This window comes from Cornus florida, unplaced genomic scaffold (assembly GCF_030987335.1).
Source record: "Cornus florida cultivar Cherokee Brave unplaced genomic scaffold, ASM3098733v1 CherokeeBrave_3.0.0_Hap2_Chr06, whole genome shotgun sequence".
Lineage (NCBI taxonomy): Eukaryota > Viridiplantae > Streptophyta > Magnoliopsida > Cornales > Cornaceae > Cornus > Cornus florida.
The window spans coordinates 56,869,991-56,888,357 of record NW_026775576.1 but is presented as its reverse complement, the minus strand read 5'-3'; the positions used below and the strand labels follow the sequence as shown (position 1 = coordinate 56,888,357).

At 37.5% G+C, this 18,367-nt stretch overlaps 1 protein-coding gene across 3 annotated transcripts in view; it reads right to left on the bottom strand.

Annotated features, from left to right (window-relative positions):
* The window catches only part of LOC132311579 (uncharacterized), a 60,862-nt gene extending 43,440 nt beyond the window's left edge, over positions 1-17,422 (bottom strand). For 2 of the 3 annotated variants that reach the window (XM_059809561.1, XM_059809563.1), the window contains exons 1-9: positions 17,157-17,422; positions 16,825-17,044; positions 14,063-14,125; positions 9,541-9,800; positions 9,347-9,440; positions 9,161-9,238; positions 9,004-9,063; positions 8,800-8,904; positions 6,618-6,728 (exon numbers count right to left, since the gene is read on the bottom strand). In XM_059809561.1, coding sequence (XP_059665544.1) covers positions 6,618-6,728; positions 8,800-8,904; positions 9,004-9,063; positions 9,161-9,238; positions 9,347-9,440; positions 9,541-9,800; positions 14,063-14,125; positions 16,825-16,998 — 945 coding nt within the window. In that variant the 5' untranslated portion in view covers positions 16,999-17,044; positions 17,157-17,422. The remainder of the gene's footprint in view (positions 1-6,617; positions 6,729-8,799; positions 8,905-9,003; positions 9,064-9,160; positions 9,239-9,346; positions 9,441-9,540; positions 9,801-14,062; positions 14,126-16,824; positions 17,045-17,156) is intronic. The other variant, XM_059809562.1, reaches the window with a different exon arrangement.
* Positions 17,423-18,367: the final 945 nt, after the last annotated feature.

Sequence of the window (18,367 nt, the reverse complement as noted above, 5' to 3'; positions counted from 1 at the left end):
GCTGAACCACATAAATATTATCTCTTCGCTTCCGTTTTATGCTTTACAACAGCCCTCAAACATCCTTGGCTCGACTCTCCACTAGACATCCTCTCCAAGCCTCAATCATACCCTCTGTGGATCTTGGGAACACACAAGACATGCCAAATGCAACCAAAAACATAGCCCAAACATCCCTCGCCACAGGGCAGCGAAGAAAAAGTTGATTCACTGTTTCCTCCGCCTTCTTGCACATACAATACCAGTTCACCATTATCTGCTGTCTCTTCCTAAGATTGTCGAGGGTAAGAATGCTTCCACGAGCAGCACACCACACAGAAAGCCACCTTCAAGGGGGCTTTCGACCTCCAAATAGCCTTCCACAGGAAGGAATGACCTGGGATCTCCGCAAGACTATAATAAAATGCTCTAAAACCCTAAACACCCCTCTAGGTGTGCTTGTTGGAGTTGCTCTGCACAATCAACCGGATTTGATACCAGTTGTTGTGACGGAAACGCAAAATAAACAACGTTGTTCAAAGAATAAACAAGCAATCACGAAGAACAAAAAAAAAAAATCACACACGAGAACACAAGATATACACGGTTCACCCAAATCTTAGGGCTACGTCCATGGAGCACACCGAACAAATTCACTATGAAGAAGATGAAGAATTACAATGGAGAATTCTCTCAATCTCTCTCAATTGCTCTCTCTTGTATTGGCACAAATTTATCTCTAACTCTCACACACTCTAAAATCTTATTAGAGTTGATATTTATATAGTCCCAAACTTGTCTTACAAGAACTTACCTTTTGCAGAATCCAAAACCAATAAAGAAGTTAAATCAGATCAGGAAACTGAATTTTCCCTAAACTTCAACAGTCTTGAAGTTTCCATATAATTAAATCTTCCTAAAAAATCAATTACCTAATCAGACTCCACAAAACCACAACAAACTCCCACTTGGAGGCTGGAGCACTTGTAAACTCATTCCATTTTCTTCTCATGTATGTCCCATGCATGTCAATGCGATTCTCTCTGTCTTCAAGCTAGAAGACGACTGAAGCTGCGCACAGCTTCAATTTCTCCATGGTCACTGTCTTGGTCAACATGTTAGCCAGATTCTTGGTGCTAAGTATTTTCTCAAGTGTCAACACCCCATCTTCTAACAAAGATCTAATAAAGTGATACCGAAGTCTTATATGCTTGGTCCTTGAATGAAATGCTAAATTCTTTGCCAGATGTATCGCACTCTGACTATTACTGTGCAAAACATTCTTCACCTGTTCAAATCCCAACTCTGTTAACAAACCTTGTAACCAAATCATCTCCTTGCTGGCCTCTGTCATCACCACATACTCTGACTCTGTAGTAGATAATGCTACGATCCTCTGTATTTGCGAAACCCAACTAACTACAATTGTACCCACCATAAACACATATCCGGTAGTACTGAATCTGTGGTCCACCTCACCAACAAAATCTGAATCTACATAATCATGTAGCTTCACTTCACCCCTTCTAAAACATAGCCATCGATTTGTGGTACCCCGTAGATATCTTAATATCCACTTCACTGCTTCCAGTGTAACTTGCCCAGATCCTTCATGAACCTGCTTACTGCTCCCACTGCATATGCAATGTCTGGTCTTGTGCACACCATGGCATACATCAAACTTCCAATGGCTGAGGCATATGGAATTTTAGCCATGAAGTTTTTCTCATCCTCTATCTTCGGACACTGATCTTGAGATAATCGAAAGTGATTAGCTAAGGGAGTACTCACCGCCCTAGCATTATTTATGTTGAACATCTTCAGAACCCATTCAACGTACTCAACCTAAGACAACTGCAAAGTACCTTTCTGCTTGTCTCTACTAATCCTGATCCCAAGAATATGCTTTGCTGCACCAAGATCCTTCATCTCGAATTCACTAGACAACTACTTCTTCAATTTGCTGATATCTTCAAAATCATGACCTGCCACTAACATGTCATTAACATAAAGTAGAAGGATAATGAACTTGACTTAAACCTCTTGAAGTAGCAGCAATGGTCAGCGTTGCACTTGTTGTAGCCATGTCGCTTCATAAAACCATCAAACTTCTTATACCACTGCCTCGGGGCTTGCTTCAAACCATCCAAGCTTTTTTTTTCAACTCGAACACTAGTTTCTCTTTCCCTTTGACTGAGAAACCCTCCGGTTGTTGCATGTAAATCTCCTTCTGTAGGTCACCATGGAGGAAAGCAGTTTTGACATCTAACTGCTTAAGGTGCAACCCCTCTGCAGAAACAATGCTAAGAACTAAGCGAATAGTACTCAGTTTTACAACCGGGGAAAAAATGTTTGTGTAGTCAATGTCTTGCTTTTGCTGAAAGCCTTTGACCATCAATCCCGCCTTGTATCTCTTGGAACCATCGTGTTCCTCTTTTACCCTCTACACCCATTTGATGTGAGGAGCTTTCTTCCCCATGGGCAACTTGGCTAGTTCCCATGTTTTGTTGGAGATAAGGGACTTTATCTCATCTTCCATTGCAAGCTCCCACTTGCTAGCATCTTCAACCTGACATGCTTCATCGTAGCATTCAGGCTCAGGCTCACCACCATCTGTGAGCAACATATAATCCATAAATTGCCGATTCAGTACATGAGGACGCGTAGACTTTCTGAGTGTAGGCTTAGGAGTTGGAATCCGCGGTGAACCATGCTCTGTGAGTTCTGGCCAAGAACCCTCATCTGTTTGCTCCGCGTCAATGCTCTCTGGATTATCATCCAACTCAACAAACTCAAGATTACTCTGTACAGGACTAGTTGATTATGCTGCATCTCTATCTTTGTACATCACCCTTTCGTTGAAAATCACATCTCTACTTCTGATGATTTTCTTGTTTTGATTATCCCAGAGTCGATAACCAAACCCATCTCCGCCATACCCAACGAAGATGCATTTTAGTGACTTGGGGTCGAGCTTTCCCCTAGCATGGTCACTAATATGCGCATATGCAATACAACCAAAAACTTTCAACCATGAAAGATTTACCTTTTTGCCACTCCATACCTCTTCTGGTATTCGATGTTGCAAAGGCACGGATGGTCCACGATTAATTAGGTAGGATGTTGTATTGACTGCTTCTACCCAAAACTGTTTGGGTAGACCCGAATGTATGCGCATTCTTCTGGCTCTCTCTATCAATGTTCTGGTCATCCGTTCTGCCACCCCATTCTGTTGTGGGGTTCCTTGCACAGTCCTCTCTAATCTGATCCCATTATCAAAACAGAACTTCTTGAATCCGGTGTCTTCATACTCACCACCATTGTCTGACCTCAACCTCTTGATCTTCAAACCTGTCTCATTCTCTACCATGGCCTTCCACTTCTTGAACACATCAAATACCTTAGATTTGTCCTTCAAAAAATAAACCCATACCTTCCTCGTGTGATCATCAATGAAAGTCACAAAGTAAGATTTTCCACCTATGGATGAGACAGTGGCTGGCCCCCAAACATCTATGGGAACTAGGTTAAGTTTCTCCTTTATAAGATCTCTGCCACTCTTCTTGAAACTGACCCTCTTCTGCTTGCCCATCACGGAACTCTCACAGAAGTCAATATCAATTGCCCGTATGCCTGGTAATTTCCCCTTTGAGTGCATAATCTTAAGCCCCCCTTCACTCATGTGACCTAGTCTCTGGTGCCAAAGGTTGTGATCATCTCTTTTCTGCAACTGCCATAGACCCACAAGCACTGGTAGTTGTGTAGAGAGTGCCAGAATTCTTACTGCATGCAATGGTCATAGCGCCTCTGGAAACTTTCCACGAGTCTCCATTAAAGGTTTGGTTATCCTTCCTCTGACAATTGTCCCACCGAAATCAGATTCTTCCTCAAGTCAGGGATGTGTCTCACATCCTTCAACTTCCAAGCTGATCCATTCAACTTGATTTGCACTTCACCCTTACCAATGACGCTGCAAGGCTGATCATCACCAAGATACACCTTGTCAAGGTTACCTGGTTCATAGCTATTAAATAGCTCTTTGCTTGAGGTGCCATGAAACGATACGCCGGAATCTAAAACCCATGACTCAGCCTTGCTCTCCAAAGAGCATATCAATGCATCATCTGATTCTTCTGAGACAACGTTTGCTTCAGTTTTTCTTTCGGTTCCTTTCTTTGGAAGTTTGCAATCAACACAGTAATGTCCCTTCTTTCCACAATTCCAACACTCAACATCACTGAGATCTGTGAAATTCCTGAAATTTTGAGACTGTGTCCTTCCATTCCTTGACTTGGATCTGCCTCTTTTTCTAATACCGTTGCCCTTCTTCTTGTTCAAACCCTTGCCTCTGCTTTCAACATTCAATGCCAAACCACTAGTGGAAACCCCAGTTGTTTGCTTTCTGATTTCTTTAGTCAGAATCATGCTCACAACTTCATCAAACTTCAACTTGGTCTTCCCTGCAGAGCTACTGATCGCTGTAACTGTGCCACTCCAACTCTCGGGTAATTGCCCTAGAAATAGCAATGCTCGGACCTCATCTTTGAAGTCGATATCAACAGACTCTAATTGCCCAACTATCTCGTTGAACGCATTTAGATGTTTGTTGAACTTACCACCTTCGACCATCTTGATGTTGAACAACTTCTTAATCAAGTGCACCTTGTTCGCAGCAAAAGGCTGTTCATACATACTAGAAAGGGCTGCCATAAGAGACTTCATCGTCTTCTCGTTCTTGATGTTGAAGGCGACTAATTTTGATGTCGTCAATATGACGGTGCCAAGAGCCTTCCTATTAAGTAATTTCCATTCTGCATCCTTTGTATCCTCTGGCTTCTCTCACAAAGGTTGATACAGATTTTTCTAAAACAAGAGGTCTTCTATTTGCATCTTCCAGAAACCGAAGTTTGTGCCATCGAACTTCTCAATCATGGATGTGGATGCCTTATCTTCTGATGCCATTACTCCCACTCGCACGAACAGATCTGATCGAAAGACTTTCAGAATTTCGTTAAGCACCTTTTGTGCCCTAGGTTCTCAACCAAAGGCTCTGATACCAGTTGTTGGAGTTGCTCTGCACAATCAACCGGGTTTGATACCAGTTGTTGTGACGAAAACGCAAAATAAACAACACTATTCAAGAAATAAACAAGCAATCACGAAGAATTTAAAAAAAAAAAAAAAAAATCACACCAGAACACAAGATATACATGGTTCACCCAAATCTTAGAGCTATGTCCATGAAGCACACCGAACAAATTCACTATGAAGAAGATGATGAATTATAATGGAGAATTCTCTCTCAATTGTTCTCTCTTGTATTGGCACAAATTTATCTCTAAGTCTCACACACTCTAAAATCTTATTAGAGTTGATATTTATAGAGTTTCAAACTTCTCCTACAAGAACTTGCTTTTTGTAGAATCCAAAACCAATAAGGAAGTTAAATCAGATCAGGAAACTGAATTTTCCTTAAACCAAGGAAGTTAAATTAGATCAAGAAACTGAATTTTTCCTAAACCAATAAGGAAGTTAAATCAGATCAGGAAACTGAATTTTCTCTAAACGTCAATAGTCTTAAAGTTTCCATATAATTAAATCTTCCTAAAAAATCAATTACCTAATCAGACTCCACAAAACCACAACAGTGCGCATCCAAACCATCTCATCCATCCCCACCCCCATCCACCACCTGACTGTAAAGCAATGCTAAGAACTCAGCAACCTCCGCATTTTTCTCTGTAACTCTCTATTATGTGATTTTGTTCAGTAATCATAGCCAGTTCCTAATTTCACTATTTTATAATCCCCAAACCCTTATTCCATAATCCTAGCCCGTTGGAGAGCATTCGAAGGGAAACACAAATTATAGTTGATAGAAACTTGTGTTCCTTTGATCTGTTTCGGTAAAAATATAATTTAGAAAAATAGGGACCACAGCATAATGCATGAGATTGGGTGGCATTTTGCACAGGTAACCAGGAGAAGACGGAACACAGATGGAGAGAAAGAAAGAAAAGAAAACGAGAGGAGAGTAAAACCGAAAGAAGGGAGGAAGAGAGAGACAGAAGATAAAGAAAGAGTGGGTGAGGAAGAGCCCTTGAAGAAAGAAAAACAATTCACAAAACTACCACACTTTTTATGCTTACAAGTTTGTTTTTTGTATTATGTGAAATTTGAAAACCTAAAGTGAGTAAATTATGAACCTTTTATCACCATTCTTTTCCTATAAGATATTATTGTAAATGTTATCACAACGGAAATGAAGAGAAGTGGATGAATCTAGTAACCCTTAAAATACTAAACGGAGAGAGTGGAGAGGGATAATTTTCACTACCCATATGTTTCTCACTAGAGATATAGAGATAATGCAAGCAAATCTTATTTTTCCTTGATTTTAAATATCAAAACGATATCATCAGTAACATCCATCATTTTCCAACCAAGATATATAGAGTTGGATGCATGTGCTCTCAGGTTCACATCTTTTATATGCCAGCCATGACTGCAAGAAGGCTGGAAGTTACAAATATTGAGTAACCTAAATGGAGGTTCTCATTTAAAGCCAAGAACTATAGAAGAATAAGAGAGTATCTAACTTGCGCATGTCACAAAACTGAAAACCAGCTCATGCATACCTTGAAATTGCTAACAATAGATTGAGCATCAGCTACTGGAGGCTGCAAGGAATACTCTGCAAGAAGAGGAAGTAAAGATGACACAAATGTTGATCTTTCTTGTTGTGCATCCTGAAAGAATCGAAATATGAACCTTAAAATCCAGTTTTTTAATACAAAAGTAACTTCAAAAAATGAAAGCTAGATCCTGAAAGAATCGAAATATGAACATTAAAATCCAGTTTTTTTAATAGAAAGGTAACTTCAAAAAATGGAAGCATCTAAGAAACAACTTCGATAAATTTACACCAGTTGTGCCATTATATGCATTGCATAGGTCCTCCAAATAACTTATCTGCGGTTATGAGGATTTGACAAAACTATGAAACAAGATTGTATTGACATTTAAATTTCACTGACCGCATGAGCAGGCATGGGCACAGAGAGAGAGAGAGAGAGTAATCCTACTCAAATTAATGAACTTGGTGGCTAAAATATAATTTTAAAAAATCTTAAATTTGTCTAATCTTAATCTAGTGGCTGCAAATTCATCATAAAAAAAGAAAAGGATGATAGGGGAATGAATCACACAATGCATATGAAGCCTTAAGCGTATGATCTTCCAACGTTCTACAAATTTGACAAAACCGCTCAAAGATTAGTTACTTCAAATGATATCAGCACTTGCAATGATCAATTTGCTTAAATCAACAATAATTTATTCAGTCCAAAGAGGTTAGAAAACAACAAAAGAGAAAGCACAAGAAGAAGCTGTCCTGTTTGAAGCATGTACTGGGCACGCCACATCTTGAGCACATACACAAGAAAAACTAAAAATTTTAGTTCTGGGCAAAAATACACAATGTGACACTTCTTGCTAACTAGCTAATATCATATGATCAACAAAATTTGAGCGTCTGTATATGACTTTTAGTGTGGAACAGAAGTATAATTGCAAAGCAAAATCCGACTCAAGGTCTGTAAAAATTTATCTAAATTTTTTATTTATTTATTTTTTCATTGGCAAGAAACTCGCGCACACTTTTGTCTAGAGCTGCAAATAAGCCAAGCCGAGCTTTAGGTTGCTTGGGCTCGGCTCGCCAAGATTATAGGGGTGCTCGGGCTTAGGCGAGCTTGGATAGGCCGAGCTCGAGCTCGGCTCGGCTCGAGCTCGTGACTCTGAATATATCTATATGTATATATATGTGTGTGTGTGTGTATGTATATCAAATGAATCAAGTGGAAACATACTGTTTTGGGAGACAAAAATTGCCATCATTTTCAACCATTAATCAGATTTTCATCATCTCCTTCGCATCTTCAAGTGCCAACCACCGATCTCCGATTCTACCAATAATATCAGTGAGGGAATAGAGACAGAGAGCAAAGTAACATTGGTTACTGGTGGAGTCGAAGGGAGGCCGATGCGGAGGTCAGTGAGGGAATAAGAGAGAGCTAACCTTAGTCGCCAGTGCAGTTGAAGGGTGGCCGGTGCAATGGCTCGGGAAGTTGCAGGAGTTGCCGGAGTTGCAGAAACGTTGTCTTCTTACGGCTGTTAGGGTTTTCTTCTATAACCTTTAATATGTATAAAAACTAATCCAATGGCTTAGATTAAAGCTAAATTGGGCAAATGGATTACTTAGTTAGGTGGACTTCATTTGTGTGATGGACTTTATCAATTGAGCCAATTAAAATTATATGTGTGTAATTGGGCTAAACTTGTATAAATGGGCTAAGTTTTTAAATATAATAAATTAAATTTTTTTTATCTTTATCTAAACGAGCTTGTTCACGAGCTTACAAGCAGAGCTTGACATCGTTCAAGCTCAGCTAGTTTACTAAACGAACGAGCCCGAGCCGAGCTTTTAACGAGCCGAGCCCAAGCTGTTCATGAACAGCTCGGTTCATTTGCAGCCCTACTTTTGCCCCTACGGAATTTAGGAAAATCACTAGTCTACTCACATATAACACGAACTTCATTTGTCATTTATATATATATTTCCCTTGCATATTATTTGTTGTGAACTTCTGTCCTAATTTAGATATATATATATATATATATATATATATATATATATATATATATATATATATCTAAATTAGGACAGAAGTTCACAACAAATAATATGCAAGGGAAACTGCTGTCATCATGAAATAATAATGCTTCATGAGGGCTAAATGCACCAGATATGAAAAAAAATACCTGCAATGCATATGAAAGACGTATGTTCTCCTCAATAATGTCTTGTCGGTAAGAGAGGGCTTTAGATGCAGCATCAACAAGGTCTTGCTGCTGCTGATCAAAGGCCTAGTAGCAAACATCAAGTCCAAATAATATCCATTAATTTTCAGGGAGGGAAGATGGAGGAGTGTGTAAAAAAGGAACTACAAGATAAATCACGCCCACCATACGCATATAAGCAATGCGTTCTTCCAGAACATATTTCTCATTGCGTGTCTGTGCTTCCTATCAACAAATAAATTATGTCAATTAATAAAATTAAAGAAGAATAAAGCTACAAATTCTTCCTAGCAATATGTGAAACTCTACATGCCTTTCTTACCTTAATCGAATATTCACTAAGGTGTTTCTGCAACTGCAAAATCTCTTCTTCATGTTCCCGAATCTTAAAAACAAGATCCTATGAAATTAAAAAATCCATCAAAAGAGGAAAAATAATCAGGTGCAAATATAAATCATCCCAAAAAATAATGTTCGCACAACTTATTACAGAAAAGCCAGATACTACCTGCTTCCCAAAGGTGCTTGGATTATTTATATCAGCCATTGGCATCAACCCATGTCCAGAGACATTAAATCGTGGATTATATTCTCCTTGAAACCTAACAAAGGAAAGTATGATTACATCTCTAAGATTGTTTATCAATGATCCATTTATAATGACATCACGTGTGCATGTTATTTGTATTTGATGTTAAATACCCGCTAGGAGAAAAGGATGTTGTAGAAGGTGAAGATAATTGAGAGAAACCAACATTATCCTGACCACCAGGAAGTTCTTTCAACATTCCATTAATCTTGTTGCTCTCAAAGCGGCCTTCTGCCCGAGTTTGTGTGGCAGAATCCTCAGTATTTGGCATTAAATCTTGTTGAATTGATTGACGAGGTCTGTGAGGTCCATGAACGTGATCATCCCATTGATCAACTGAATGAAGTATTCGAGCTTTTGAGTCATCTGATTTCTGCCAGAAAGTTTAAACTCAACAAATCGAGCAACAGAAAAAGATCCCTTATGTAAAAGGGTACACTTATTCCATTGGCAAAAGATGCATGCTACTGCGACTAAGCACCAAAAAATACATACTACAGAGCTAACTAATGATGAAAAAAATAGAACTGCAATGCCCTCGTCGCTTTCATTTTCAGAAATTTTTAAATATGCAATAGGTAAAGCATGAAGACACATTATTTTTATCAGACTGGCGACCAGATGATTCTGTAATCAAACAATGTCACCTGATGACATGAAGATCTCTGAAGTTTAAACAGAAGTAGTGTCGTTGTATCAAAACTATAGAAATGACAAAAGCTTGAGCTAAAACCTACATAGAGGAGGAACTTGTTTTGACCAATGACAACGATATATGCCTTGGAACTGATGAAACCTAACCGTTATTAGTTCCGAGTATTTTGATATACTCCCTCGGTTCCAAAATTCCTGTCCTTTTTTCCATTTTTGAATGTCCCAAAATTCATGTCTCGTTTGGATTTTGGAGAGTCAATTTGTATATTTTTCAAGTTCTCTTACCTTTTGAAAACTATTCCCAACTAACATGAGATTCAAACAGGCTGAGTTGAAAAAAGGAAAAAATTTAACATTCTTTGTGATCTATCTACAATTGGGAAACCAGTACCAGACAAAAACAAAAGTTTTTTGGCTTCTTCAAGGCCTAGGTCATGGATATGAAACTTTTGTTACTACCATGTTAAAACCACCTGTTCTGTCCTACAAGGACATAATTCCTCTTCTACAAAGTCATGAAGTCGAAGACTTCCCGTCATGGAACTTTCCGGGTCCTTTGCCACAATGAAGTAGTGGTAATTCCCACATAGACCACCTATTATTACCTCCAAAACCAGCATCCACCTCAGAGACCACCAAAGTAAAGGAAAGACTCAGACCATCAATCAATAGACAAGAAAAGATAGATTGGGCCATTCGGTCACTATTCATTCCATACCTCCTTCTGCACCCTCTATCTACTCTTAAGTGGATTAACATGGATGGATAAAGACATCCCTAATGAGCCTGAAAAAGTCCATCTTGTATTGGATTTTGTTGAAAAAAGCTCCATTGGGTTTTGCAGAGTCCACGAGGAGCATGCTTGAAGCTTGGAGAGATTATATAGTGAGATATTAGACCTAAGATGCTTGGAGAGTAACCCCCTTTGCTAGTGGTGGTAGTTGTGGACGAATAGGATATCCTTTGAAGGGGGTGAAGCTCTTATTTGGGTGTTAAAACATTCTATCTTGAGTTCTTTATTTTTTTAGGTTAAATGGTGTAATTGTGAATCCATGGAGGATATGGTAGATTTTGTGGATAGTTTGAGAGCTTAGCGGTTTTTTGGCCTTTGTGCAATTGTATATGGGCACGCTCCCCTTTTGAGCATTATCAAAATATACTGCATTTATCATGAAAAAACATTTCCTTAAGGAACTTTGTTTGGCCGTTCAAACCCTTCTCTTGTTGTTTGTGATAATCAAGCAGCTCCCCACACTGCCTCTAATCCTATATTTCATGAGAGAACTAAGCATATTGAAATCTGTTACGAGTAGGATTTATTTTATTATTGAGGATTTATTAGTTTAGGGTTTATTATATTATTACGTATTCTATTGTACTCTTAAGCAACACATGAGTAATATACACATCTGGATTTTCTCCATACTCTTCTTCTCTTTTCTTCTTTACTGTACAAAAGTTAACATAATATCAGAGCAGTGAAGACCTGGATTGCAATGGATACGCTAAACTTTGCAGTCACAAACATGATATCTCAGAGACCCTAATCGCAAAAAAATATATAATAATAATAATAAATAAATAAATAAAACCTACTCTAACCATTTGTGAAATCTAAAGATTAACTTGTCGATATGTTCACTTTTTTTTAAAGTAAAATTCATGAAAGGCGCTCAAAAGGGGAGCGCTCCCAAAGAACAAAAGGAGCCCATGGCGACACTACATTTCAAGCTACCTACAAAATCCAAAAGAATATCCAAAGATATGTTCACTTAGCCCCCAAGTCATAATCGTTTGAAAGCTATTTGTTACAAATTGGGACTATATGATATATATACTCTTGGGCTTGAGGGGGAGTGTTAGAATATACATATTATGGCATATTGAAATAAGTATAGCACACAAGGGTATACTTGTATTTTCGTTGTTCTCACAATTTAGTATATCACACAAGGGTGAACTAGTCTTTTCATTATTCTCACAATTCCTATATATATATATAATTGTTTCCAAGGTGAGAGGGATTAAGTTGATCAAAGCTCTCACCCAATTCTCCAAAACCCTTCTCTCCTTTAGATCAACACTAATTTCCACAATTTCTAACTTGTCGCCTTTTTAATCTTGTAACTGGTTTATATCAATACCCTCATTTCAACAATGGTCATTTATAAACAAATTCTTTCTTAACCATCCATCATATTGAACAACAAAAGCATTGCCAGTCTTAACCATCCTTTACAACTTGGCATTCCAATTCTAGAATTACACACATCAATAATACAACACTCAGTAAAGTAACTTTCCAATTCATTCATGCTACTTTAACACTGTCCAATTCCTCAATCCCTCTATAATAAAACATTAAAACACGGATTATCATAATTGCCTTAATTACTTTTTTTTTAAAAATTCTAATCGCGAACATGTGAATCATCAGGGTTGCAAACAAAATGCAGATGTGATTGCTAGAGCTGTTCTTTTTGAGGTAATGGATGTGGCAGCTATTCCATCTCTTGATGACCTGTGCCAACTTTTTTCTAAATGTTTTGTGTCCTTGGTCTCAGTGTCTCACGCTTATCTATTCTCTCATCTCTCTTTGTCTCCATGTGTATTGGAATCATTTTCTCTTCAGTGTAGATGTTAATTTTAGTGGGGGGTATGCCCTCACTCTTATCCATTGTACTGAATGCTTATTCTAGTTGAATGGAAATCACCACATTTATGAAAAAAAGAACATGTGAATAATAAAATTCCCAACCTCATGAAAAGAAGAAACAATCCCTATTCTCTCAAGACTAAAACAAACCGCTCCATACAAAGGGAACAAGACTAGTAGATACAACCTCTAAATAGCTGGACAAAAACTAAAAGCTTGTTTGATTCCTCTCCTTCCAGATCATCGGAAAGATCAAGAGACCAGATACCTAAAACTATAATAAGCTAAATTATGCTTCTAAAACAGGACAAACCACTCTTTATGGGGAAGACACAATCTCCCCAAATTAGGCATCGTCCACATTATATACAAAATATAAACAAGGGTCTCTACTTTGATATCAGAAATCATAAAAATGACACTGAACGTCCACATTTCGAAGACAAAATCTCCCCAAATTAGGCATCGTCCACATTATATACAAAATATAAACAAGGGTCTCTACTTTGATATCAGAAATCATAAAAATGACACTGAACGTCCACATTTCGAAGACAAAATCTCCCCAAATTAGGCATCGTCCACATTATATACAAAATATAAACAAGGGTCTCTATTTTGATATCAGAAATCATAAAAATGACACTGAACGTCCACATTTCGAAGACAAAATCTCCCCAAATTAGGCATCGTCCACATTATATACAAAATATAAACAAGGGTCTCTACTTTGATATCAGAAATCATAAAAATGACACTGAACGTCCACATTTCGAAGACAAAATCTCACCAAATTAGGAATTGTCTACATTATATACAAAATATAAGCAAGGGTCTCTACTTTGTTATAAGAAATCATAAAATATAAAGCTGAACGTCCACATTTTGAAGACAAAATCTCACCAAATTAGGAATTGTCTACATTATATACAAAATATAAGCAAGGGTCTCTACTTTGTTATAAGAAATCATAAAATATAAAGCTGAAAATCCACATTTCCTTATACTGCTCCTAATCTTTTGTCTTGCAATCCTATAGCCACATTGATATGCATGCATGCAAAAGGGGATATATTGATAAAATATCAGCTACTAGTTTCCTAAAGCACAGACCTCATATACTGAGATGTTACAGATGTACACTCAACTATAAACAACTAATTTAATCAGAGCATCCAGAGGGAAAATTGGGAAGAACTAGATAGGGCTCATGCCGCAATACTAATGATACAATTATATTTTACAAAAAGGTTCAATCCCAGTACAATGGAACACAAAACAAGACAAGAAATATATCTTTACACATCCCAAATGATAGGACTTACATTATTTTCAAGTTCCTGAATTTTTTTCTGAAGTTCGATTCTCAATCTTTCATTTTCCTCCCCCTGGGAAGAGTTATCCAAGATAGAATCAGAAAACTAATAGAAATATACAGCCACCACAAGTAGAAATAAACATCTTACTACTTGGCATACTTTTTGCAATTATCTAGAACATTATAAAATCTGTAAATTCAACATCAACGGTTATCCAAAACATGAGTCACATTTCTACAGTTATAGATTTAATGTTTAGGGTTTAACATACAAAAACAAAAGTGTCAAGCACCCATGAAATGGAAGAGGCATATAATTGTGAGTACAGAACTCCAACAAATCATTCCGACTATGTTTCTAACTCTGCCGAAGACGAACCGCACACATAGTGTGTCCTAACCTGTCTCCTGCACAATTATCCGTGTTGCAAATCTTCACAGGTACTCTAGGGCAAAGCGGTGAATCTATATAAGATTAATTGAACTAAACATGCCTCTAAAACCAACTCAAGGGCTATGTTACCCAGCCTTGGGTATAAGTGTCAGGTGCCAGTGCATTTCTAGAGGTTGGATTCATCCGTTCATCAAATTTGGGAGCTCAACTAAAATGGGTCCAAAAACTAGATATGGGTACTTGGACACAAAGTTACAAACCCAGAACATTAGACTTGCTACTTCTAGCTCAGTAAACACCATAAAAGACCCTCTCTCTCTATCTCTCTCTCTCTCTCTCTCTCTCTGTGTCTCTACATATATACATATGTGTGTGTGTGTGTGGATAATGCATACAGTTACTTGCAAAAGTTAATATATTGTATTAAACAATTTAACATTCTCTTCAAAAACACAAAAATTATGATTATAAGTCAAAAAAACCATAAAAAATATCACACGCATGTTAAAAGGATTATAACTTTTAAATAGAAAGTAATTTAAGACGATAAGGAGTATTTTATCATTTTATCACAGAACAGCACATGGCTCAATGTTACAGGCGTGTTTAACAATTTTAAATACATTGTAAGTAAATAGTTGTACAACACTAAGTGCCCTTTTGGCATTACTGTTGAACAAACTAAAAGTGCTTTTAATTTAAAAATTCTCTATTAGGTGTGCTCAGTAACCACTCACACACAAAAAAAACAAAAAAAATTATTGGTGGAGATTTTGGCTTAGTAAAGCTTTTAGCCAAAACTCAAATTTGGAAATTTTTACAAGTAGAGGTAAGAACTATATAGGAAGAGACTACTTACGGAAAAACAATATTTAGAAAATAATAATGTTTTACATACAGTATCGCCAAACATTATTTCATCATCCAGATTCGGACCTTTTCTAACAGCTCTATATTAAAATAATAATTAAATGACAAAAAGTGCTTGTTATAAGTTACAGTTTCCAAACGGGCCTTAAGTGAACAGCTGCAGAAGCCTAGAACACCACATCTCTTGGATTCCCTCATCTGCAACCTGTAAATGTGGCATCATGGCAGTCTTTTAAGATGTCAATCCAGTCATGCAAAAGGGCAAACTTTCGCAAAGCCCAAAGCGGATCAAGACCACCATTCATCTAAACTAGAGAAAATGATAAAAATAAATCATGTAACAGAAGCACGTTTGTGCGTGTGTAAAAACATTCATCTTCAACCTTCAAAAACACCCGATTTCTGAACAAGTGAGGAACAGCAATCGATCTATCAAAGAAACATAGACAAAAATTCAAACTTACACAAGCATCGAACTACACTATCTCATGTGACTGTTCCGTTATCAGTTTTACCAGATATGTGCAAGAAAATGTCCACCCCATTTCCCATGTCCGTGTTTGTCTCCTGTCATATAGACACAGGCACCATGCTCTGTAGTGGCAAGTCCAGGTAATACAGCTCAAGGGTTGGCTACTTAAATGTTGCCATTAAACTTGTCAGTTTTTAAGCTTCACATTTTTTAAAAAGGTCATTTAATACTAAAGGTTCACGGATGACATTACTTTAACTAAAAGACCTGTAACCTTAATAAAACAATATATCTCATGTCTTAAGATTAAATTATCCCGAATCCAACCGTCAACTTAAGTAAAGGAACTCAAAAGGACATAAACCCTAACTAGAGCTACATAACTTCATAACAATACGTTACAATGAGACAATTGAGTAGAGAACATCTTTGACCATTGGAGTTGAAAATAAACAAAAACCAATAAATCTCAGAGTTCAAATAAAGTACCTAAGGTGTTATTCAACAAAGTCTTTTCCCAACTACTTGGGATTGGCTACATGAATCTTATTTTTCCATTCCGCTATATTCTAGGCCATAGCCTCAGTCAAACCGCATGTTAGCATATCCTTCCTTACTAACTCTACCCACAATAATTTAGGTCTTCCCCTTCCACTAGCAATACCCTCTATGTGGGCCATGTCACTCTTCTTAACTGGCGCACATACATGACCAAACCATCTTCACACCTAACGTGTTTGATAAAACTGAAAATTTACTCTTGTGGAACTTGTTCTTTCAAGTGATATCTATATTGTGTTATTAATAACACCTAATTAGATAATCAATTCATTTGTTTAGAATCAAGTGTTGAATTGAATTATCAAATAGCACCTAAATCAGCAAATTAAAACTCCTGAAAACTAACAAAGTTGGCCTAGATGATATTGATAATCAAAATCACTAGCTGGTTTAACAGAGAAGCAAATTCAAGAGTCAATAAATAAAATATTGGCTATTAGAACGCAGAAAGTGAGAAGAGGAAATGTAAGACCTGTTGTTTGATGGTGGCCTCTGCAGCTTCAACAGCTTTAATGACCTGCAACAAGCCATCGTTGTTGTTGTTGCTGCTGTTAGAGTTGGAAGAGTCATTCCTACCACTGACAGCTAAGGCTGCAAGCTTGTGTGCCAAATTCCCTCCTCCATCAATGCCACCACCATTTTCCATCTCCTCTCGATTCTTTCTATTGAAATTGCAGTAATAATCGAAACGACTAAAATTATAACCAAAAAAAAAAATGAATGAGTTCTGAGAATATGGAAATGATTGTAATCTCGGATCTTCTATAAGCTATAGAGATGTACGTATAAAATGTATGTACAGACCTGAAGCCAGAGAAGTTCTTGTCAATACCGTTGGTGGTGTTTGCGGATGCAAACCCTAGAGAGAGATCAATCAAGAGAGAGAGAGAGAGTTTTCCCTTTCTGTTTCTCTCTCTAAAATAATAAATAATGATATGATTGATGATACAGACTGATAGTGTTGAGCAAATATATAGGTTGGGGGCGAAGAAGAAGAAGACGACGACTTCGGAGTTTGAAGGGGGAGAGGTCGGGTCGTGGTCCAAGTTGATAGCGCGTTTCTACGTTTTACTTTCTGTAAATTCTCAGAAGCTCCGCCAATTTGGATTCGGGTATCTTTAAGTCTGGATCATCCAATTATATGCTAAATTACATTTTTGTAAGGTTAATTAACAAATGTACGGAGTATTATTTTCACATCATATGGAATGATCAGGAAAGAATTTTTAATTTTAATGTCGTGTCCCATACTACAAGAAATTTTTAGTCAATGACTTCTTCCTTTTTACCATGTTTTTGATATATATATTTTTTATATGTATGTTTTTTATAATTTTAAAAATTATTCATAAAAACAAAGTATGAATCATTTTAAACTAATATAAAGGTTGACCTATGTTTTGAGTCTCCAGATTCAAATGGTTTTTATTTATTTATTTATTTTTTTTTTTGGTTAAAAGGGTAAGCTACCAGATTCAAATGGTTACCCACCCACTTGGACATTTTTTTTCAGTTCCCTTTACTTACATTCAAGATTAAAAATTTAAGGACACGGATCCTCTCCATAACCCATCTCTCTCTAGTTCTTTCCAAACTAAATTCAACGGTTGATATTAAGACACGTGTTCACTTACCTATACTACACCGTTTTGACACCAAACGGACAAAACAGCCGTTTTGTGCTTCTTTTCTCTCTCATCCTCCTCCTCTTCTTACTTTCTCTCTATACCCCACCAACGAACCCCGCTGCCGTCTCCCTCGGAAAACCTAGCCTCTCTGTTGTCTTCTCTGCCGCAGGGGGTAGTGACTCCGTCTTCGTGGTGATTGCCCCGACCTCCACCTCTCTCTCTACCACAACACTGTCCTCTCTATACCCCACCAACGAACCCCGCTGTCATCTCCTTTTTTCTCCAGAAAGCAACCCAATATAGCTTGATCCTCAAACCACTCTCTGCGTAAAGTGAAACCCAGAACTACTTCCACTAAACAAGACACCCACTAGACTTGATCTTCAA